The 24,308-nt window shown below is 39.6% G+C and overlaps 1 protein-coding gene across 1 annotated transcript in view; it reads left to right on the top strand.

The window, feature by feature from the left end:
- The first annotated feature begins 5,961 nt into the window (after positions 1-5,961).
- TRPA1 (transient receptor potential cation channel subfamily A member 1) overlaps positions 5,962-24,308 on the top strand; it is a 50,912-nt gene continuing 32,565 nt past the window's right edge. The window contains exons 1-7 of the mRNA XM_046641851.1: positions 5,962-6,072; positions 12,388-12,547; positions 14,248-14,423; positions 19,090-19,197; positions 22,304-22,412; positions 22,594-22,739; positions 23,195-23,331. Of these exons, the coding sequence (XP_046497807.1) occupies positions 5,962-6,072; positions 12,388-12,547; positions 14,248-14,423; positions 19,090-19,197; positions 22,304-22,412; positions 22,594-22,739; positions 23,195-23,331 (947 nt within the window). The remainder of the gene's footprint in view (positions 6,073-12,387; positions 12,548-14,247; positions 14,424-19,089; positions 19,198-22,303; positions 22,413-22,593; positions 22,740-23,194; positions 23,332-24,308) is intronic.

Raw genomic sequence — 24,308 nt, 5'->3', positions numbered from 1 at the left:
AAGAAACCACAAATGAAAACAGAACAAATCAAAATTTATGGGATGCAGCTAACACAACACTTAGAAATTATTCTGTAGCTTTAAATGTTTACATTTGAAGGAAGAAAGATCTAAAATCAATAACCCAAGGTTATATATCAAGGAAGGAGAGAAAGAAGAGCAAATCAACCCAAAGTCATTAGCAAAAAAGGAAAACTGGAGAGAAAAAAAACGTCACAAACAATGAAAATGAAAGCAGGAAAACAACAAAGAAAAATCAATGAAATTAAAAGTTAGTTCTTTGAAAACATCAAGAAAATTGATAATACTATTAGGAAAGAGAGACGACACAAATTTCTGAAATAAGGAAAGAAACAGGGGACATTATTACCGACCCTACAGGAATTAAAAGGATTGTAAGGAAATTTTATGAACAACTTTATGCCATCAAATAGAAAACTCAGATGAAATGTCTTGAAAGATATAAATTACAAAAATTTACTGAAGCAAAAATATGAAATAAAAAATATTTATAGAAGATAAGAAAAGAGAATTGGTAATGAAACATATACCCAGAGAGAAAACAAAAAGCCTAGACCCAAAGGGCTGCACTGGTAAACTCTATCAAACATTTTAGAAGGAAACAGTATGAATACTATACAAACTACTTCAGAAAATAGAAGGGAACACTTCTCAATTCCTTCAGTGAGGCCACTGTTACGCTGATACGAAGCCATACAGACATCACACAAGAAAGAAAACTATAGACCAATATAACTTCATGAACATAAACACAAAAAAAATTAGCATACTGAACCGAGCAACATATAAAAAGTTGACTTAATACTAGAAAATCAACTAATATAAGATAATAGAATAAGAAAAAGCACGTGATCATCTCAAGAGTGGTAGAGAAAGCATCAGACAAAATGTAACACTCGTTCATTATAAAAACTGAACAAACTAAGCATAGAGGATAAGTTCCTCAACCTGATAACAGGCAACTATGCAAATCTACTATTAACACTATATTTAAAGGTGAAAGAGGATGCTTTCCCGTCAATCGGGGAAAAAGGAAAGGATGTTCACTCTCTGGACTTCTATTGAATAATGTCCTAGGGCTTCTAACCACTACCTTAAGGTCAAAAAAATAAATAAATAAAAAGAAGTTAAAGGCATACAGTCAGAAAAGGTAGAAGCAAAACTGTTTTTATAGCATAAGACAGGATCTTATATGTATAAATTTATAAGGAATCTAGAAAAAAAGCTGTTAAAGTTAATGAGCAAGATTAACAAGGATACAAGAGGAATATGAAACTGCAATTGTACTTCTATCTACTAATAACATAACCTGAAAGTGAAAATTAAGAAAAAAATTCCGTTCAGAATTGCTTAAAATTAATAAAAATAGGAGTACATTTAATAAAAAACTTATATGACCTGTACATGGAAAACTATAAAACATTCCTGAAAGAAATAAAGAAAGATCTGCATAAATGGGGAAAAATACCCTGTTTATGGATTAGAAGACAATATTAAGATGGCACATCTCACCAGATTGATCTAGAGACTCAGTGCATTTCCTTTCAAAATCCTAGCAAGGTTTTCCGTGGAAATTGACAAGCTGATCCTAAAATTTATAGGGCAAATGACTTAGAATAGCCAAAACAATGTGGAAAAAGACGAACGAATTTAGAGGACTTACACTATCTGATTTCAAAATTTGCTATGATGCTACAAAATCAGGACTGTGTGATTTAGGCTTAAAGAGATATATTGATCAATGGAATAGAATAGGGAGTCCAGAAACAAACCTGTATATTTATGGTCAATTGACTTTTGACAATGGTTTCAAGGCCATTCTATGAAGAATGTATAATTTTTCGACAAATGGTAACAATTGGATATCTGTACACAATAAAAATTAACTTAGACCTCTATCTCACACCATACACAAGAATGAACTCAAAGTGGATCTACGTAAGAGCTAAAACTATATACTTTCTAGAAGAAAACATTGAAGACAATCTTTTTAATCTTAGCGTAGGCAAAAATGTCTATATATGACACCCAAAGCACAAGCCACAAAAAATTAACAAATTAGATTTTTATAAAAATTTAAAAGTTTTGTTTTTCAAAAGACACCATTAGAATATAAAAAGAAGTCACAAACTCTGAGAAAATATCTGCACATCATTTATTTGATAAAAGCTTTGTATCTAGAAAACAAAGAACTCTCACAACTCATTAGTAAGAAAAGTCAATTAAAAAAGAGGCAAACGAACTTAATAAGCATTTCATTAAGAAGACATGTGAATGGCTAATAAGGAATGAAAACATGGACAATATCATTAGCCATTAGGGAAATGCTAATTAAAACCACAATGTGACACTATATATCCACTACAATGACAATACTCAAAAAGATAGCTGATACTAAGCTATGGTAAGGACATGGAGAAACTGGAATCCTCGTACAGTGCTGGTGGGCATGGAAAATGGTACAACCACATTGGACAACAGTTCGGCAGTTTCTAACAAAGCTAAACACATATTTACCATATGACCCAACAATTCACTACTAGGTATTTAACCTAGAGAAATGAAAATATGTGTCCACAAAAAGATCTGTATGAAAAAGTTCATAGCAGTATTATTTATGATAGATAAAAACTGGGAGTAGTCCAAATGTCCATCAACTGACAAATGGACAAAGAAAATAAGGTATACTCATACAATGGAATACTACTGAGCAATAAAAAGGAAGAAACAACTGATACACACTATGACATGGATGAAGCTCTAGTGCATTATGCTGTGCAGAGGAAGCCGGAAACAAAAGACTCCATAGAGTATGACTTCATGTATCTGAAATTTCTAGAAAAGGCAAAACCATAAAGACAGAAAGCAGATCAAAGGTTGCTTAAGGCTGGGGGTGGGAGAGGGGATTGACTGCATTTGGGCACAAAGGAACTTTGTGGATTGATAGAAGGGTTCCAAAACTGGATTGCGGAGATGGTTGCAAAATTGTAGAAGTGTACTAAAAATCATCAAAATGTACACATACCATGGGCGAATTTTATAATGTTTTAAAAAAAGATGCAACACAAATTTTCTGTTCCTTAGTGGGCTTATTGGACCCCTTTTCATTATTTCATTCAATTCAGGCACTGAAGCTAAGATAACCAAACGGTTTTGGTACTAATAATAATGTATTTGGATTAATGGTGTTTTTATAATATAAGTATTTTTGTAATTAATTTGTGAACAAATAAACAGAAACAATTTTTTAAATGTAAGGAATCAAATAACTAAAGATAATTTCTAACAACTTAGATTTTTTTGTAAAAAGTTGCTGGGCTGATACATGTATTTAACTATATTTTCCCTGAGAATTTAAATAAAATTCTCTTTATTTTCATTTTCTTAAAGTTCTGTGTAATAAAAAGTAGTTTGATAATAAAAACTACCTTCTGGAAATTTCTATAAAAGTTTATTTTCTGTAAGGATTATCCATATTTTGTAGAAATATTGCATTGTATTAGTATGCATCCGTAATTAAACCTCAAAGGAATAAGGTCTTGATTGAAAATGGCTAGATATCATCTTGTTCCCGTCCACATTACGCATTTTAAAACCAAGATTTGCAGTAACTTTAAAAAGGAAGCCTTGCCTATGAAAAGGATGTTTTTAATGGGTAGGAAAAAATTTAACTATTAATAAGAAACACTGATGGGAATTCTCGAGAGGTCTTAGGAGATTACAGCCTGAAATGAACAAGTCCAGCAAAAGATAAACAGAAAAATTGAATAATATTTCAATCTCTTTGTTTTCATAAACAGAAAGTGAGGAAAAAAAGTCAGATCTATAACACCAACCCTCTTTATTTTTCAGTGTTAAAACAGGACAGGACAAATTTAAAAGCATACATGATTTAGGGGATGAAAATGGGGCGCAGAAGCAAAAACACAGAAGGTATTCTGGAGAGGTTCTGTGCTGGCAGCTGAAGCCAGTGAACATGACAAGGGAGAAGCGTTGGCCTCCTACAACCCTCTCCCCAGTACCCAATCTAACGCTGGAATCCCGACCGCCACATTTCTCTAAGGCCAACACAGCCAACTGATGCTCTCCACCACGACGCCCTCTGCCCAGCTTCCAGCGTCCTGTTTATTCTATTTTTGCCTTAATGACCCTTTTCAGCTAAAGGTTAGGAGAAAAGCAAGTGATCAAAGTAATTGATGGTAGGAAAAAGTCTTAATGTTCCTATGAGGCATTTCGTTTTTAAAATGAGGACATATATGGAAAATGCCCGGCAGATAGCAGTGACTCAAAGTTATTCTCTTTCCCCATCCCTCTGATTCTTTTCTTATTGGATTTTCCAAAGACATTACCTATCTCAACTAGATAATAGCAAGATGTACTGATCACGGTTCTGTACTCCTGAACGTAGATGCTGATGAGAAAACAGCAGGTGCTGAAGTTGAATGCTGCATCCTTCACCAGCTTTTCAGCAGGCCACGTTCAAAGGTTGATGACTGGCCATAACTTCAATATTATCCTTCCAGGGGTAGAATTGATGGCAACCTAGCTAGCCATATCTATTGGAAGATTTGGGGGGACCGTCCCAGAGTTCCTCAATATCATCATGACCATTCTACCTACCCTTGAGTTCAGCCCAGTGTAGATCCTAGGTCCTGCAGTCCACAAACCTTTATTTAGTGCCGGCTCTATACCAGGTCCTGGACCCACGTGGGTCTTGCGTTTGGCGCTGGAGGTCGCCAGGTGAATATGACAATCCAGGGCCTTAAAGGAGCACAGATTATCCAAACAGAAGACTGTAAAAGCTAAGTTCTGTCCTGTGCAAAGTGTCATTAGCTTTGGAAGGAGTTTTTTGCCTTCTGACCTTGTGGCCTAAACGGAGTAGCAACAGTTTCAGAGGTTGCACCGCCTCTACATAAACGAGAAGTGGGCTCTCCAGTGGAGAGCAGAGGCCTTCCACTCCACGCATCACACCTGTGCCGGTGATGAATAACCACAGCGCAGGCCCCTGAAGACAGAAGCCTTTCCAACAAAGCTGAGGGTAAACAAGCCGCCGCCAGTCACTATGACTAACCTTGAACCTAACAGTCATTTTCTTAGCCATTCTAAGACACCAAACCCCAGGGCATTAGCATTGTTATTCACAGGAAATGGAACCTGAGATTCAAAGGGAATTGGCCTCGTAGTTCAGACCAGTGCTAGGATTTAACCCTTCTCCCTTTTCTTTCGGAAAGAGAAGTTTTTCGAAATACCTTATTTCCAAATCAAAGAGGCTTCTAAAAGGAAGTGGACATGGGAAACCCAGGCCCAGCAGTTTTTAGCTGGGGAAAAAAATCCTAAAAGAGAAAAATCTTTCTAATATACCTAGTTATTCTCGCTCATTCTCTTTCTCTGCCCCCTCCCTTCCTCTCTGGGTGTGGGGCAAGGCGGACGGGGCGGGGAGCTCTTAGGGGTTTTATTATAAAAGATTCCAGATTCCCTGGATCCCTCCTGACCTGACACCTCAACTCCGGGGTGCGCTGCTGCAGCGCAGACAGGCAAGTCGTGCTTCCCCCCGGATCCGGAGCCCCGGCAGCCGCGGCAGGGCCGCCCCCTCGCCGGGTGGACACGAGGTCTGCGTCCCCTTGCCTCCTCCCTGCGCCCCTCCCGCTTCCTTCGCTACAAGTAGCCTAGGCCGGGCTGCTTCCAGAAGTTCTGCCGGCCGCACGCAAAGCAACTTCTTCGCGTCTCCGGAACTTCCCGGTGCGGAGAGCTCGGAGCTCCGGACTCGGGCGCGGACGCGGAGGGCGCGGGAGACCCCGATCGCGCCCATCACCCTGCGCCCGGCACCCTGCGCCCCGCGCCGGGAACCCGACACCTGGCGCCCGGTCAGCGCGCTCTCTCGCCCCAGGTGCCCGAGCACGTGGGGAGCAGCTGCAGCAGGTGGCGTCCGGGGTGGGGTCGATGAAGCGCAGCCTGAGGAAGATGCTGCGCCCCGGGGAGAAGAAGGAGCCCCCGGGCGTTGTCTACCAGGGCGTGGAGGACGACATGGACGACTCCGAGGACTCCTTTAAGGTACCCTGGGCGGTCGGGAGGGCCCCGAAGTCCGGGGGGGGCTCGGCTTGTCTTAACTTGGCGCTCTGCGTTTCGAGGTTTCTAGCGGGCGGCCCAGGGATGGAGGGCCGGGGGCGCAGCGGGATGAGGGCTGCTCATCTCGGGGCGTGTGTGCGGGACCAGAGGGGCCCTTCTCCGAAGGTGGGGCATACAGCTAAATGGCTGTATCGGCCAGCTATTCGGTGCCTTGGGTTGGGAAGTATTCTTGTCTTGTGGAGTGAAACAGAGGAACCAACGCCAGCACTGAGGCGTTACAGGGAATGGCAGGAGTGGCGAGTTCCTCCAGGGCATCGGGGCGTCGGGAAAGACTGTGGAGGAAGAGACCCTTTGAATATGGGTCGTGGTCTCCCCAGGGCTCCGAAGGGCTGGGATGGAGCTTCTGTGTCTTGTGAGGTTCCTGGGGCTTTTTCACCCAAAGGCAGCACTACTCAGCGCTACCGCCTGAGGGCGCAGTCTGAGGGCACAGGCTGCTGGGGGCTCAGAAAACTTGCCGGGGGGGTTTCCTCACGTTGTCTGCAGGAGGAAAGGGGTCTTTTTAAACGTTAGGATATCATTAGAAGTGTCACCCCAAACCCCTATCACAGATCCCTTTCCACACTGGAACCCTTTTAACAGTTCCTTATGTATTCTCCAGGAGAAAAGTGCTTATACAAACACACGTTCATATATCTATGTGTTTTTTTTTTTTTTTTTGAGGAAGATTAGCCCTGGGCTAATATCTGCCACCAATCCTCCTCTTTTTTTTTGCCGAGGAAGACTGGCTCTGAGCTAACATCCGTGCCCATCTTCCTCTACTTTATATGTGGGATGCCTGCCACAACGTGGAATGACAAGCAGTTCGTAGGTCCACACCTGGGATCCAAACGCGGGAACCCTGGGCTGCCGAAGCAGAACGTGCAAACTTAACCGCTGCACCACCTGGCCAGCCCCTCGTATATCTCTTTTATTTATAAAAGTATGAAGTCGGAGAGATTTGCCCTTTGATTTATTCACGAAATATATTTTAGAATACTTTTCAAATCAGCACCTGGAGCTGTACCTTGCCGTTTTTAGCAACTTTATAGTATTCCCTTATATGAAGGTATCATGATTTATTTAAGCAGTCCCGCATGGATGGGCGCTTCAATTGTGTTTTTGTTTTGTTTTGCTATTACACACGTGAATGAGTGTGTCTGTGAGTGTTCAAGTGGCTCCATCTGTCTGTCCACTGGTACCTTAGTGACTGTGTATGTGTGTTAATGTCCTAGCAGGATCAAGAGGTATGTATAGCTGTAATTTTGGTAGAAATTGACAAGTCGCCCTCTAAGCAAGTTGCACGAATTGACGCTGTTGCCCATCATGTGTGTGAGTCGCACATGTGTAGTAAATCACATAAACCAACAAACCAGGCCTCCCAAAGTCAGTCTATTTGCACATCCAGATTAAACACTGACTTTTTTCCTCCTCCTTACTATTAGCATATTCACCAAGGTCTTTTGGCTTAACCCCAAGAACTGAGGCCATGAGGGCATTTCAAGCACTAGGATAGTGTCTCTGGAATAAATATTAGGAGATGGGAAGAAATTTTAAAATTTTGAAAATGACACCAGAAATAATACATCCTTTGCTTACCGATGTGGTTTCGTTTTCTAGAGATATTAGCTGAAGGATTTCTGCAGCACAAAGTCTCAAACTTACTTTTCTTGCTGTTTTTGTCTGTCTTTAGTTTTATTGCCTAAGTCAAATAAAGCCGTTTATGTTATTTAAGGCTTGTAGAAGCCACAGTACAGCTTGTGGATCGAAGGATTTATCTATTTTATTTTGTTGTCTGCAGTCATTCCGGATCATTCTGCAGAAACCTCAGTGGTGAGAATAATTACAAATCAATACCTATAACACACTGTGGAGAGTTCTGAACTCGGAGGATTTCCTGGTTAAAAAGATCTGGTGTATAACATTTTCTCCAGCACACACGCTACCTCAGGAATGCTGAGAAAATCAGGGATTGAGAAACTTTACAAGATGAGAAATGTGGAAAAGAACCATCTAAATGATGCCTTTAGCCTTTTCCAGGGACTTTCTGTGAAGGGAGCTAATATTTTAGCATTTGACCTCCTATTTGTTGTCATCTGTCACATTAGTTTCCTTCCTTTTTGCCCCATTAGTGCTTTTGTGTATTTCATTAAAGCAACCTAAAACAGATGTATTTGCTATCTCCGTTTAAAGAGCTCAGTTAGAATTAGCTTCTTTAAAAGTGATCTAGTCTATGATGGTCTGTATCTAGTCATATAGTTCAGAATCCAAATAATCTGAAGTGACCATGTGACAGTAGAAAACTACACAGAATGAATCTGTAATAGTCTGTCTAAATGACGCCTTTGCCTGACTTTCGGAACTTTAAGAAATCTTTTCAAAGCCTGACTTGACATGTCATGTACTGTTTAGTTTCAGACAGTTGGGCACATCTGATGAGCGTGCACAAAGGATTTAGATGCTGTTTTGTCATTGTGAATTCAGGAGCACCTTCTGAGCATCCGAACCTGGTACTTGCTCTCGAGAGTGTGTAGTTGGGTTTGGGGTGACAGCACATCACTGGACAGACCTACACATTGCTCCTTCTGGCACTGTGGGGTGGCTGAAGTAATCCCTTTATTGCCACTGGAAGGACATATCAAATTCAAGTGGTAAAATACTTCCAAATGGATTTAGGTAAACACTTCCTTTGACAGGGTGAAACATTGAGAAAGAGCCTATATCTGTAAGAAGCTCATTTTTTTCATAGCTTTATCATTATTATTGTTATTTGAGGAGGATTAGCCCTGAGCTAACATCTGCTGCCAATCCTCCTCTTTTTGCTGAGGAAGATTGGCCCTGAGCTAACATCCGTGCCCATCTTCCTCTAGTTTATATGTGGGACGCCTGCCACAGCATGGCTGGACAAGGGGTGCAGGTCCGCGCCTGGGATCCGAGCTGGTGAACCCCGGGCCGCTGAAGCAGAATGTGCGAACTTAACTGCTGCGCCACCAGGCCAGCCCCAGAAGCTCATTTTTTAATTCATTCCTGAATATGTGTACGTTTGGAAATGGTTGAATGCTCGTTGTCATATCCTGCATTCACCAAGCTGTATGTAGCCTATATAGAATTTTGCTGTTGAAAAGTGACACATCTCTATTTAAGGGACCACCTTAGAAGACTGATTTCTTAGGTGCTATTCTGTGATAACAGAGCAAAAGCCAAAGTTCACAATTTTAAGATTTTGTTTTATATGTGCCAACCTGACATTTACTGAGTGAATTCAAATGTGCTCGATTCTTTATTAACTATGGTAAACTACCTTAAGTACTTTAATGCTTCATTTTATTTCATGGTAGCTTTCAATTTTAATGTAAGAAATGTTCTGGTTATCTCTAAAATAGCAAAGTAGGGTTTTTGACACCTATATTATTGTGTGTCAAATGTGCCCAGTCACCGTCAAAGGGAGAATTAAAGCAAGTACCTGGGTCATTGGCTTGGGGGAGGTTTCTGCATTTTCAGAAAATAGGCGTTTTACACTGGGTTCCATGAAAAGCTGCTGCCATGTAGAACGTGTTGCTTTTGGTCCATGGGATGAAATATTTGCCAAGAAATAGCTTTGAAAAAATTTCAGCCAGGTGTATAATCTAACCATGTATTTGCAAAGCTGGAAGAAACATTGAGCAGTAATTTCAGTCTCTATATTACCATAAAACTGGAATGAGGCTCCATTAATTTTTCCCATTGATGTTTAAGCCTCTAGGGAATTAAAATTCACCAAATAGTCCAGGAAAGTTCTAGTGTGTATAAAAGTCCGTATGGCTGCTCTTACGTACATCTGGGTTTTCCTTCCTTCCTTCTTTCACTCTCTCTTTCTGGAAAAACTATCTCCATACATGAAAGTCTCACAGAGAATAAGTACACAGATGTGTAGAAGGAATTTAGCACAGACAGTGTGAGGAGAGAGCTAGAGAGTGACTCTCAAACTTTTTTTTCTGCCTCAGAACCCCTTTAAACTTAATATTGAGGATTCCAAAGAATGCTTGTTTATTGGGTTATAGCTACCAATATTTACCGAATTAGAAGTTAAAGTGGTGAAAAATTTAAAAACGTGAGAATACACACATTCCGGTAACTGTCAGCACCGTGATGTCAGCACACATCTTGTGGCCTCTGGAAAACTCCAGTGTGCATTCCTGAGAGACAGAGAGGGGCTGGACTAGAGGACGGCACCCTGTGGCGGTCACGAAGGCCTCGAGGAGGAGGGAAGACTTGGGCGGCTACAGGAAGACAGCGTAACGGGAACAAGGAAAGAGAGAAGGGTGCCCTTCGTTTGGGTGGAAGGCCAGGTAAGACTCTAGCACCGTATGAGGCCAGCAGCACAGCAGGTTCTGGAAGAGCATGGCTTCTGGAGTAGAACTCTTGTGTGCAATCCAGGGACATACCGGAGTTTGGCTTCAGCCTCGATTTGAGGCCAAAAGCTGCAATTCAGCTTTGGCTTCAGCTTTGCCTTTGGCAACCAAATATCAGAATACCTAATTTGATGCCATTTCTGGCATCTCTGAATCTTAGATATGATACTATCATATCTAAACAATGTGAAAATGTTAGCACTAGAATAAGGTATGTCATTCATATTTATTAATAATACCTAAATATTCACTTTCAAATATAGGCAGAAATTCTAGGAGCAACTTGGAATAAAAATCTTGCCAGTTTGTTGAAGTATAATTAAATATAACTATAATTAATGATTTTGAAAATTCTTAATTTTCTGTAAAATGATATTAAGAATTTTTAAGTAGTTAAATAGAGAACGAGATGTCAGTTAGTGCAGCTATTAAGAGAGGATGCATTAGTTAATTTTAGGAAGAACCGAATACATTTTTTGATCCAAAATATTTATGAAAACTTAAGTAATAATTCAAGGCCAGATAATAGAAGCAAATTTATGACATGAAGGCTTTTGTAAAATTGTTTGCTGTAGTAACATTAATAACATTCAATAAAATAATTTTTAAAGATTTATTTAATTTTTACTAAGTTTATTCCACTTAGGCCGTGAGCTTTTTAAGAAAAAGTCATGTTTGGGAATTTTTCCTATCTTGTGAGAATGAATCAGAAGCAGAATGTCAACATGGTCACCTCAGAATTTCACAAGGAGGAAACATAATGTCATTCATGATAAATCATCTTCAGTCCAGACATAAGAAAGACTATAAGGAGCATGAAGAAGAAAAGAAAGTTCGAGAAAAATAAGATACTCAGCCAAGCTCTTGCTCCTCCCCTGACATCAGTGGAAGCGAGCATCTGTTGGAATTACACTTGTGCAGGCCAGTGACACCAGCCGACTGTGCCAAGACTTGTTGAGTCTGCTCTGCAAAGTCTGTTCTTATGCTTTATAATATCTTATTCTCTCACACAGTTTATTCTGGAACTGTGGTTTTGACCTCAACTTCAGCTTCTACTGTATGTTGGTTTTTAGCATTAATCAGTCAGCCGAAATATACGTTCCATGTAGCCTCCTGTTCAAATTCTGACTTTGCCACTTACTGTGTGCCTTTGGGCAAATGGTGTAACCTCTCCGTGTCCTGGTTTCTGGCCCCAAGTAAGTGTGCAGTAATGCTAGCATTTCCTGTGTGTAGATAACAATAAGGGGGAGAACATGACCTGGCTTGGCCTGGTGCAGGATTCCAGTAGTCAAAAGAGGAGGAATTACTCATTCTTGGGGGTGTGGGCAGCTGTTCTGAATTACTGCCAAGTGAATTACACGACACTGTTTCAGTATGATTCCAGCTCCAGTATATAAGGAAGTATTGAGTGGGAATTCACTGTCGGCAGAAAAGCCAAAGAAAGGATAGTAACGCAGATTCTTGGGCTTGATCCTTGCATTCACGAAAATCTTTATCTAAGCAAAATCCCTCATGCTGTAGTTTAAGTACATTTTCACTTGGCAAAGAAAATTCCTCTTTCTTTTCACTATACTCATTATTTCTCAGATCACATCCCTTACATTTACTTCAAAACATTTTTCAAGGCCTTTATTTCTACAGCATATATGAGTTTATGGTCAGAAATAAAATCATTTATTTAACGTACTTATCAATGTTAGGTGTTTGCTTGTAACTTCTGTATGTCTGTAACATTTTGTGTTTTTCAAAAAAAAAATATTTACCTTATTGTAAGCATGACAAATGGTTTTGGATGATAATTTTGTTAACGATTAACTTATATTAATGCTTTACATTCACTTGTTTGAGGTAACAGTTTTTTATATACTTCTAGGTGGTTTTTGAAGGCAGTACATGTGGCTTACAAAACTTCATGAAGAAACAAAAGAAATTAAGCAAATATGATGATACGAATGCCTCCCCTTTGCATCATGCTGCAGGAGAAGGTCAAGTGGAGCTGATGCAGATGATCATCAATGACTCCTCTTGTGAAGGTAGCAAAATGTTACCATGAGCGCTCCATAAATCCGTCATCCCATGCGATTCATTGGGAAGAGCAATATGAAATGATTCTGAAGGGTAGATTAGTTCCAGATTACAATGGGCCTGAATAGCTCACTCAGGAGGGTGGTTTTCCCAACAGACCAGTAGTGCTTCTCAAGTTTTCCCACTGAAATTCTGCCAAGGCTAGTGCACCAATCTGGGACATCCCACAAGCACAGATTTTCTTTGAATTTTTATGATAGACCACGAAATTTCCATGGACTTATTTCCATGAGGTCATTCTACACTTAAATTTCTTATCATTGAATAAAATCGAGACTCCCAGAAGATGTAACATCCTCCCCCACCCCAGCCTTGTTTGAGAAACGCAACTGTAGTCAGATAAGGAAGGGGGATGCCGCAGAGATTTAAGCAGTCAGGTGGTGTGAGAAGACCTTTATTATTTAATACAATTCTGTCAATATTGTGGAGGATGGATTGGAAGTGGAAGCCCAATTAAAAGGCTATTTTAGTAGTAAAGAGAAGATGAGAGCCCACCGGGGTTTTGAGGTTGGAATAAGGAGAATGGGAGAGAGTCAAGAGCTATTTTACACGTAGAGTGGACAGTGCTTGATAAAAGATTGAATGTGAGGAGTAAGTAGCAAGGAGTTGAACTAACTTTGAGATTCCTAATTTAGGAAATTACGCTAATAGTATAACCGTCCAGAAAAGAAGGCGGATAAGAAACAGAAGAAAAGTGATTGTGAGGATGTAAGGGGATAATGAATTTTGATTTGGTCATACTGAGTTTGAAGGGCCCAGGGGACATCCACTTGGAAATATCTGGTAGACCAATACCTAGTATTGTAGTAGATTAGAAATATGGAGGGAAAGGAGCAACCCCCACAGGGCCGTTGTTACACAGGAAGTAGCTGTGGAAATTGTATTGTATTGTAGAAATACATGGAAACCATGTGTGGCATCCGGGGCTGAAGCTCTAATTCCAGTCTTGTGGTTTATTAGTGGTGTGTCTTTTTTCTCATTAATCCTTTTCGAACCATTGCTATGGGCCAGACGCTCTATTAAGATCTTTAAAGATATGATTTGATATTCTCCTCCTAAGAACGTTGCAAGGTATATATATATATTTTATTTTCTTTCTTTCCTTTTCTTTTTTTTTTAACCAAATTTGAGTACGAGAAAACTGATGTTCAAAGAATTAAGGCAACTTACAGAACTCCTTACTAGTTGTGTAACATTGGCAAGATTTTGAATCTCCCTGGGCCTTATTTTTCTGAAAAACAGTCATGGTTCCTTGTAGGCTGTTGGAAGGCTGAATGGAATAATGGTTGTATGGAACTTAATAGAGTGCCTGGCATATAGTTATTACTTTTATATAAACTCAATATTTTCTAACAATCCCCAAATTCATACCATGTATAAAAACATGTTGCTATAGGAGGATCTATTCCTTATGGATGCTGTAGATAGACATCTAACTCGTTTGACAAGGTCAGTACCATACTTCTGTGCATCCCCTAGAGGTGTCCATTAGATGTTTCTTGAGGACTGAAGCTATATTTTTATTTTGTAAAGAAGGTGAAGCCTACTGCAATAGCACTTGGCACTGAGCTTTGAAGTGAATAGGCACGCAGCAGGTGTTGAATACTGTCCAAGCAAAATCTAACCCAGATTTGGTGTCTTTTTCCAGCGCTGAATGTGATGGATGATTATGGAAATACCCCTCTGCATTGGGCCGCAGAAAAAAACCAGGTTGAAAGTGTTAAGTTTCTTCTCAGCAAAGGAGCCAACCCAAACCTCCGAAACTACAACATGATGGCGCCCCTCCATATAGCTGTGCAGGGCTTGCACAACGAGGTGATGAAGGTAAGCCTGCCCGCCGGCTCCGAGGCACAGACTGTCATTTTGGGACCCACGTCTGCTGTCTCTGCCTGGGCAAGGATGGCCAACCTAGGCTGCCAGGGCAAATGAGATGTAATGATCACAACATTAGTGTATTGAGTGGTTAATAATAGAATGTCCACTCACCTTTGTGTCTTTCCACAATGCCAGAATTTATAAAGGACCTCGCCACAAGTGACCGAGGTCCAGGAATGGCGGTAACAGCCTAGCGTTCCTTTACAGAGATTTGATCAAGCATCACACATTAACTCATATGTGTATCATAAAAACATATTAATTAACACCACATGGAGCATTCAATATGCAAAGGGTTATGAACCAAAGTCCACAAAGTCCTTGGCACGGTCCAGCGAGTCCAGAATGGGAAATCGGTCCAGCTGAAGGGAGCAGCGAGAGGCAGGGAATCAGCCAGGCGACTGACAGCGTGTCATCCTCTCTCTGGGATGGCTCCCTGGCATCAGTGTTTCTTCCTCTCGCCCCTTTATGCCGATTCCACGTCTTATCCAGGTCTGCAGTTGTGCTGTCTCCTTATCTCTGGGTGTTTCTTTAAGGTGTTGTCAGTCACACCCATAACTCCATTTTCTTGTGCCTTTCATGAGTCCTTAGCATAAGTTCTTCCATCTTGTATGCTGTTTATAGTTGGCTTTACTTCTGACCAACTGATGATATAGTGATGATGATGACGACGATGATGATAGTCTTATCTTTACTGAATAGTACTTATGAGCCAGCATTTTATTAAGAACTTTATATGTCTTAGTTTTTTAAATTGTCATAAAAAAATAAAACTATGAAGTAAGACTTCTATTATTCCCATATTCACATAACTGGTGAAAACAAGAATTAGGAATTTTGTTTTCATCTTTGTGTTTGCAAGTTAATGCTTTACCACTTGTACCTGACTGATTTAATGATTAAAATAAAGGAGGTGATGAATCCCTCAGTGAAGAGGGAAAACATAATTATGATTTACTGTTTTTTGTTAGAAGACATAATGATACCCGTGGGATATTTCTTTTTTTATTCCAGGCTTGAGAGTGAGTTTAGTCAAATAGAGGAAACCCAGGAAAATGCCTAAAGGGTAAGGTTTAGGCCGGGGCTTTTAAACTACACCTCAGAGTCTCACAGACACGCTAGAAAACACACATGCTTACTTAAGGAGGAAGGTGATTTACAAATGGATCAGGTTCCAGAAATTCATTTCTCAGGTAGGCACTTTGGAACTTATGTAAGTTTTCTTGTAGAAACAATATTGCGAATGATGACTTGGCTGTCGTGCTGAGCCACGTGTCTTAGTCAGTTCAGGCTGCTATAACAAAACACCATTTCTATACAATAAACATTTATTTCTCACAGTTCTGGAGGCTGGAAATCCTGGATCAAGGCAGAGGCAGATTCTGTGTCTGGTGAGGACCTAATTCCTGGGTCATAGATGGCCATCCTCTTGCTGTGTCCTTACATGGCAGAAGGGGCAAGAGAGCTTTCTGGGGTCTCTTTTATGAAGGTGCTAGTCCCATTTGTGTGGGCTCCACCCTTGTGACTTAATCATCTCCCAAAGGTCCCACCTCCTAATACCATCATATTGGGGTAGGATTTCAATTTATGAAAGTTAGAATTTCAACATAACATAAGCACTCGGTCAATCCCACCACACCAAAACCTACTTTGTCTATAAATCACCAAAGAGCTCTCGGGTATCCGCAAGCCCCACGCTTCCTTTAGTCCAGACACCTTCCTCTGAGCCCTCTGTGTCCATGGCTCCTTTAAGCTTTCCCAGTGTACCTCGTATGTAGCTCTGTCAGATTCTTAGCACGTGGTATTATGATCAGATGTTCCTGTGCTTCTCTCCCCCTCTAGCTGGTCATCCTGGGGGGAGGGACTGTGTGACTAATCTGAATATCTCCAGTCATCCTCACTGCTGGTAGATGATGGCTCTTGAATGAGGGAATGAATGCCTAATGGGCATTTTGGCTAAAGGAGAAGGGGAGAGCTTAGGTGTTAGCACCCAAGGAGATGAATCAAGGCAGCTCCTTGAGGAAGTTATTGGAAAGGCCTTTGGCAATAGGCTGTGTGTTTTTTAAGTGCCTGCATTATTCACGAGCCAGGTGCTATTTGTGTATCATCTGGATTGGGTCACTAGTGACCACAAGGACCGCCCCCCTCCCCATGTCACATACTACCCCATGGGTCTCTTGTGCTTCCTCTGGAGGCTCTTTTCATAAACAAATGCCCACTGACTTAATCTTGGCTCTGAAAGCATGGTTTGGGTAACAGTTAAAAGCAGGTAACAGTTAAAAGGCTAATGTTAATTAGAAATCAGAAATCTTCAGATTAACAAATATAAGAAGGTAGGTGTCACATAGAAATAGGAAAGAAGGTTTAGAAATAAGCCCATGACTGATTTATAAACTAGATGGGGGATATAACAGATTTTCCTGGGTGACACCAGGACAAGAAGAAAAATAGGGTTATAAGAGCATTGAAATAATTGTCTCTCCTTTACTTGGTTTTACTAGCTGTAACTTAATCTAAAAATTATATATTTTTTAAAGATTGGCCCTGAAATAACATCTGTTGCCAATCTTTTTTTCTCTTTTTCTTTTTCTCCCTAAAGGCCCCCAGTACATAGTTGTATATTCTGGTTGTAGCTCCTTCTAGTTCTGCCATGTGGGACACCGCCTCAGCGTGGCTTGATGAGCAGTGCTAGGTCCGCACCCAGGATCTGAACCTGAGAAACCCTGGGCTGCTGAAGTGGAATGTGCAAAATTAACCTCTTAGCAACGGGGCTGGACCCTAAAAGATATTTTTAAACCCCTCTGCTTCACTGGAGATGAAGAGAATAGAAGGAGGAGAAATTTTGGAGTCTTCCCGTGTGTTTGCAAATAGCAGTCCTCGTGGCCAGTTATACCGTGGGTCAGGCCTGTGCCCCACCAGCTCTTGACAATTTAGAGTGCTTCTCCATTGTCTGCTCTGCCAGCCTTCCCCCAGACCTCCACCACGGCCTGTATGATCGTAAAGTAAAAACTTGTTACCCATGTGTTACCTCAAGTTCTTGCACAGACGCCGCTGCTATGCATAGCGCTCCCTGGGGCGCACTGGTCTGGGGGTTCAGGAGGTGGTGGCCTTGTTTCTCAGTAGCCTGCAGGCCTTGGTCTTTGGGGCTTAACCTCACAGTATCCAGTGGTTTGACCCTCCCGTGAGGCTTCCTGGATTCTCATTAAGGGGATGTCTGGAGGCCTCACCTGCAAACCTTCCAGACTTGCCTGGTCATGACTGAATTTGAAGTGGGTGCAGTTTAGTCGTTCCCTCTGGAACCCCTGCCACGTATAATTTAACACAGCTTTTTGAAAGATTGCGCCTATGATGGTACAACAATAACACCCTAATAAATGCTAGAAATCTGTGATCTCTGATTCTAAGAGGGCAAAGAGAGAAAGATCTCGTCTTAACGACTTTGGTAGGTTACTTTGCATGTGAATCTAGAGTGTTAAGAGCAGAACTTGGAAGTGCCTCAAATCCATAGAATGAGCCTTGTGTTCTCATTTTCCTTCATCCATCAATATTTCCCCTATATGTTCTTGTGTACCAAAATCTCAGCTTAATTTTCTTTTGTGAGCAGTGCTAATTAGTGGACTTAATTCATTTGCTGACACTTGAGCACACATTCTATTAACAAGGGGCTCTGGTAGGAGGTGGTGTGATTTTTTTTTTTTAAGTCAAGCTTTTTAGGAAACAGCTTTTTTCATAAATTATTTTTAAATAATTTAATAAAAGTCTCTAGTTGGCCAATTCAAAGATTTCTCTCTTCACAGAGACATTTATATGAGATAATTATTGTTAGATTTAATATAAAATAAAGACTGGTTAAAGATCTATAGATTCTTGGTCAGTGATCAGCCGGAACTTAACCAGGAGAAGGATGAACAGGTCTTCAAATTAAATTGTGTCAGAAAAATTGCTAAACCATTTTATCAGGCATGCTGATTTCTTACATCATAGGAATCATGTTCCAGACTGAGTTTGAATTAATTGTGCTAAAGCTGTACCAGTGTTATATGAAACTCTCTTTTCTCTACTGAGGAGAGGGGAGTTTTCGTTGACATTTCCCAGAATGCTTGCGATCTAGTTCAAAGAAAAATGACTAGAGGGGAGAAAGAAACGGTTCCCGCCCCTCTTCCTTCCGCTTCTCCCACCTTTCCTCCCTTCCCCTCTTCCTCCCTTCCCATCTTCTCCATCCCTTCCTGCCTCTCTCCCTTCCTCCTCCCCTACCCACACATTCCAAATGGCTCCACAAATTTATTTTCTTGAAGATATTAGTTAACAGAGCTCACTTAATACAGGGAAAAGTATTAACTAGTATCTACGATTCTTATTCTTTTTCCAGTTCCACAAATCCATATTGCTTTAATTGATGTGATGTAGAAATTACCATTATTTCATCTATTTGAGAAATTTATGTAGTACCTGATAGATACGAGGTTTTGTGTCAGATTCTATGGGAGAAGGATGAAGAAAGATGAGTGAGGACATGGCCCCCAGCATCCAGAGCTTATAATCTAGTGGAAGACAAATACCCTATTTGGAAAACTGCAAGTTAACTTTTTGACACTTATTCCTGTCTTTTGTGTAGGTCTTGACTGAGCACAGCAGTACTGATATTAATTTGGAAGGAGAAAATGGAAACACAGCTGCAATGATTGCATGTTGCAAGGATAATAGTGAAGCCCTGCAGATATTGGTTTGTGTTTTAATCAAAATTTTCCTGCTTTCTTTGTCTTTTCATTAGTACAACATGAATTATTGTTATTTACAACAGCTCTCGGTTTCTCTTCTTAGGAAAATATAAAATACAGAAAATATGTCAGAGAAGAAATAGTTCTATGTGTTTTTGTATATGTATGCTCCTCTTAACTCTTACGTGGATCTGAGATTGCTTACAGAAGACCAACAGGAGGCGTTAAAGAAAACGTGAGATCAAAGTGAAAAGAAAGTATAGACAGGAAGAATTAAGATGAAGCTGCTGGTCAGGCTAGAAAACAAAATACAAAGTATAATAGCCTGTATGTTAATAAAAGTGGATCATACTTTTGACCCTGAGCTCCTGAATAGTCAAAGGAAAGATAAATAGGCTTATTGTTGAGCCCATGAAGTAAAAGCCGAGAAAAACATACCTGTTCACGTTCCTAAGATGAGAAGAAATGGCTGCCACCGGTTCTCCAAAAGGGAGCCCTGTGTGATGTAGTGACTGAGGTTCATAGCCACAGCCCATCGCCTGTGAAACCAGCCTTCTCTCTGGGTGAGATTTCCTGGCGCGATCCACTGAAACGCTGGAGATGCCCGTCTAAAGGACCGACAGCTGCTCCACATCCTGTCCCTTCTGAGTGTGGTACTAGAGTTCCAGCAAGTAGCTTTCTTTCAAATATTCCTTAATCACTTGTGTGTTATTTGGGCCAGGTTCTATATTTTTATCACTTCATTTTCCCTCTCCACCATCCCAGATGGTAAGAAAATGAAATAAAATAATTAAAAAATATCTCACTGATAATTAAATTTAGAAAGATAGTCTGACATATTTATTAGATGTCTTGGAGAAAGCTGTCATGATTGGACTAAAAAAATAAAAATAAATTAACACCCAAATCAAGAATTTAGAAAAAGAGCCCCAAATAACCCAAAAGAAAATTGCAATAAAGAAATAATAAGGTTGAAAACAAAAAATAATAATTTTGGAATTATTTGATAAATTGAGTTATTTTTTTGAAAAAGATAAATTAGACATGGTATTGGCAAGTCTAACTAAAACAGAAAAAAAAGTACAAATCAACAAAATCAGAAGTAACAACGAGATTTACCTGGATGTGCTGGAGTTTCTAATGAGAAAAAATTAATCTGCGTGATCCTGTCCTAAAAAATTTGAAAATCCTTCTTAATGGATAAGTAGCTGAAAGTAATTAAAATTTCAAAATTAACTAAAATGAAAGATTTGTAGAAAACTATAAAAAGTAAAAAAAAAGAGAATACATTATCACTTATATTACATGTTTTTATAGATTTTACAAGTTCTTTCAAACTTTCAAGGACAAAGTTTCCATTTCAGGTAATAGTTTTATAGCACAACAGAAGAGTGAAAACATCCAGATTAATTTTATGAATTGAGCATCATAATAATTCTAAAATTTGACAGCTCCTCTCAAAAGAACAGTGTAGATCAGTGTTACATATAAATAAATCTTAAAAATCTTAAATCTTAAAATCTTAAAAATACTAGCAAATTAATTCATTGAAATAATTAAAAGTAACATGCAATACCATGTTGGCCTTATTCAGGGAACGTACGAATAGTTCAGTATCAAATTATAGCACATCAAATGGCCCGAGTAGACAAAGCATAGGATTATATCCATATATTTATCTTTAAATGGATATGGATTTATCTATAAAGCATTCTTAGAAATCTGTAAGGAAAAGACAATACTCTATAGAAAATTGGTAAGGGACACATGAAGTTCAATTAATTTTCTAATAATCAAAGAGAAACATGTTAAAACAATGAGATCTTTTTTTTCATCTCTTAAATTGAAAGAATGAAAAGACCTTGTTGATATACAGTGTTAGAGAAATTTTGATGAGTAGGGGAATTTCATTCACTGTGGATGTGAATACATTTTTTCCTGCTTTTTCTCCCCAAATCCCCCCAGTACATAGTTGTATATTCTTAGTTGTGGGTCCTTCTAGTTGTGGTACATGGGATGCCACCTCAGCATGCCCTGCTGAGCAGTGTCATGTCCGCGCCCAGGATCCGAACCGGTGAAACCCTGGGCCACCAAAGCGGAGTGTGGGAACTTAACCACTGGGCCACTGGGTCGGCCCCTGGGTGTGAATACTTTTTGATTCACCAATTCAAATTCTTGGAATACATCCCAGGGAGATAATTAAAGCTATCACTGATATTAACATCAATGTTATATACCAGAGGGAGAAAACCGAAAAAAAATTGAAGTTCAATGACAGGGATTCATTGTATAAAATTTTGTGTACCCCAAAATGGAATATGTACTTGACAAAATATTTTTTAAATCTTAAGTAAAAACTCTTTTGAACAGTATGATGACACAGTATACATATAATAATTACTTTTGCAAAGAAATAAGTGAAAAAAGAAAATCTAAAATGTAAACCAATGGCGCCTCTAGAAGGTAAGATTACAAGTAATATTTATTTCACACTTTTCTGCTTTTTCAAAGTCTTTCCTTTTATGAAAATAGAAGGTACTTAAACCGAAGTCCAATGATCTATAAGATGGTAGTTGAAAATGATTGACTCAGAGACCAAGTTAATATATGATTCAGTTCTTCTAACATCTTTTGAATAGAGAACTTCCATTAGTGAAAATACCAGATTTTCATAGTTTAACAAGAATGTTGGTCCAGTCATTTATTAATTTTACACAAATGAAAGGAAAAGAATCTGGGAAATATTATCACTTTATTTGGATAAGGAATTGAGAATAAGTGTAGGAGTAGTCATGTTAATGTTTAAAAATATCTCATTATTCCCATTGAAAAATGTGTTGACTTTAGTTTGCTGAGGTATCAAGAGTGATATTTTTGTGTCTACATTGTTACTTCATCTTGGGAAAATATAGTGTCTCTATTTCAGAATCTTAGCCGAGTACCAAAATTACCTTCTTGCCTAGATTTCATATCATATGAAGATTTTCTCTACAGTTTTACATAGGCGCAGACTAGACAAATGGCCTGGGAGAGGAGAACAATTCTTGTCCATCCTTGTGCTTGGGGTTTAGCTTGTGTATTTGACTTTTTTTGTTCTTTCTTTTCCACTAGTTCAACAAAGGAGCTAAGCCATGTAAATCAAATAAATGGAAATGTTTCCCTGTTCACCAGGCTGCGTTTTCGGGTGCCAAAAAATGCATGGAAATAATATTAAAGTTTGGTGAGTAGAGGCTTTCCTACATTTTATGCTATAAAGAAGTCTATTCTGGTGGATGCTGTTAATTTGAAAAGTATTTCATAGAATTTATACATGGGCTTCTATGTAAGTCTAAACATCCTTTCTTTTAAAAAGTTCCTTTAATTTATAACATTTGTTATCTTGAATTTATTTTCTTCTAAAGGTGAAGAACAGGGATATAGCAGAGAGTCTCATATTAACTTTGTGAATAATGCGAAAGCTAGCCCTCTCCACATGGCGGTTCAGAGTGGCGACCTGGAAATGATTAAGATGTGCCTGGACAATGGTGCACAGTTGGAACTGATGGAGGTGATTGTTCATGCTCGAGACGTTGCTTTCGTTTTAGAATTATCCAGTGGTTTTTCAAAATGCTTTACAGCTCTTTTATAGTTAATTTGGATGGAAATAGGTATGATTTCCTGCAGTTTATGTAGAAACAGAAAGAGAATATCGCACATTGCAATCTAAGGAATTTGGAGAGCTACCGAAAACAATTGCAAACCCAAATAGAGATGCAGTAAAGATCATGATACTGATACTGATAGATGTACTGTCCAAGGTGTGAAGAGCCGTTGGATGCAAGGAAGCAAACTTGCCAGCTATGATTTTTATATTGATACTTTTCAGTATATGAAACTGATTACTATTCATCATCTTAAATTCCACATTCCTTGATTTTGCTGACCTGGGAAGAAAAAATTCAGAGCTGAATTTAGGTTAAATGGGGACTTAAACAGTGATTCTGATATCAAAATTCTTTACAGAATGCGAAGTGCACAGCCCTTCATTTTGCGGCCACCCAGGGAGCCACTGAGATTGTTAAATTGATGATATCTTCCTTTTCCGGTAGCAGTGATATTGTTAATGCAGTGAACGGAAATCAGGAGACGCCACTTCACAGGCGAGTTTCCCACCTGTCATTCTGTGTACAGATTTTTAGTGTTCAAGTGTTAAATTGTACCCTGCAAGAAAAAGTTAGCACTTAGCGTAGCGGAAGCTCTGTAGTTCAAAAGAAAGGAACAGAAATAACAAAGATCCTGTGATTCAGCTGGAATCCCTTTGTTCCTCTGGAATCAAAGTAGAATGTTAAATAGATTTTCATAGAATAAAATCTCCAGTGGCGTATTCTGGATCAATTCTTAATCCAGTGGATATAGGAACAAGATTAATTTTCTATATGCTCGGGAGGTCAACATACATGGCTGTCCAAGCCCTTTCTAATCTGTTCCAATTCCTCATGTGTGTCTTATCCACATTTTTAGTGAAGATAATGAAGCAGATACATATGAATGTTCCCCTTTCCCACCCTGTTCCCCTTTCCACCCACTGCCCCAATTATAGATAAATGTTTTCAAAACATATAGTTGTAGGAAGTGATAGCCAAGCTCCAAACAAGATAATACTTCTGTGGAATTTAATGGAAATACATGTCAGAGAAAAAAGCATCTGAAATTATAGGCTTACTAGGTGCTAGGACAGGAAACAGGCAGTGTAGAATTGAATTCTGTTCCTTTGGAAGACAAGGATTAAATGCTTCCTGTGTGAGTGAAAGGTGGCTGGGATCTGTCTGTCTGTCTGTCTGTCAGTCTTTCTTCTCCCCACTGCCACCCTCCCCACCACCCCCTGCAAACCTCGGAGGATGGTGGAAGCCTGGAATGGCAGAAAAGAGCTGAGATTTTCCCAGTAGGTAACGGAACCAGGAAATCTACAATATCTCTCAGGGAAAAAGAAACTCTAGCTACCAATATAAGATCTGGTTCTAAGCCAGGGAGGCAGGGGATGAATGTCCACATTGGCAAAAGCACCGGCCACAGTGGGATATGCGTGACTAGAAAGGAACTCCCACTTAGGATGAGTTTGCAAACTAAAATTTCATGG

The sequence above is a fragment of the Equus quagga genome, chromosome 16, assembly GCF_021613505.1.
Source record: "Equus quagga isolate Etosha38 chromosome 16, UCLA_HA_Equagga_1.0, whole genome shotgun sequence".
NCBI lineage: Eukaryota > Metazoa > Chordata > Mammalia > Perissodactyla > Equidae > Equus > Equus quagga.
Note: the sequence above shows the minus strand (reverse complement) of the source record. Positions and strands in the feature narration are given on the sequence as shown.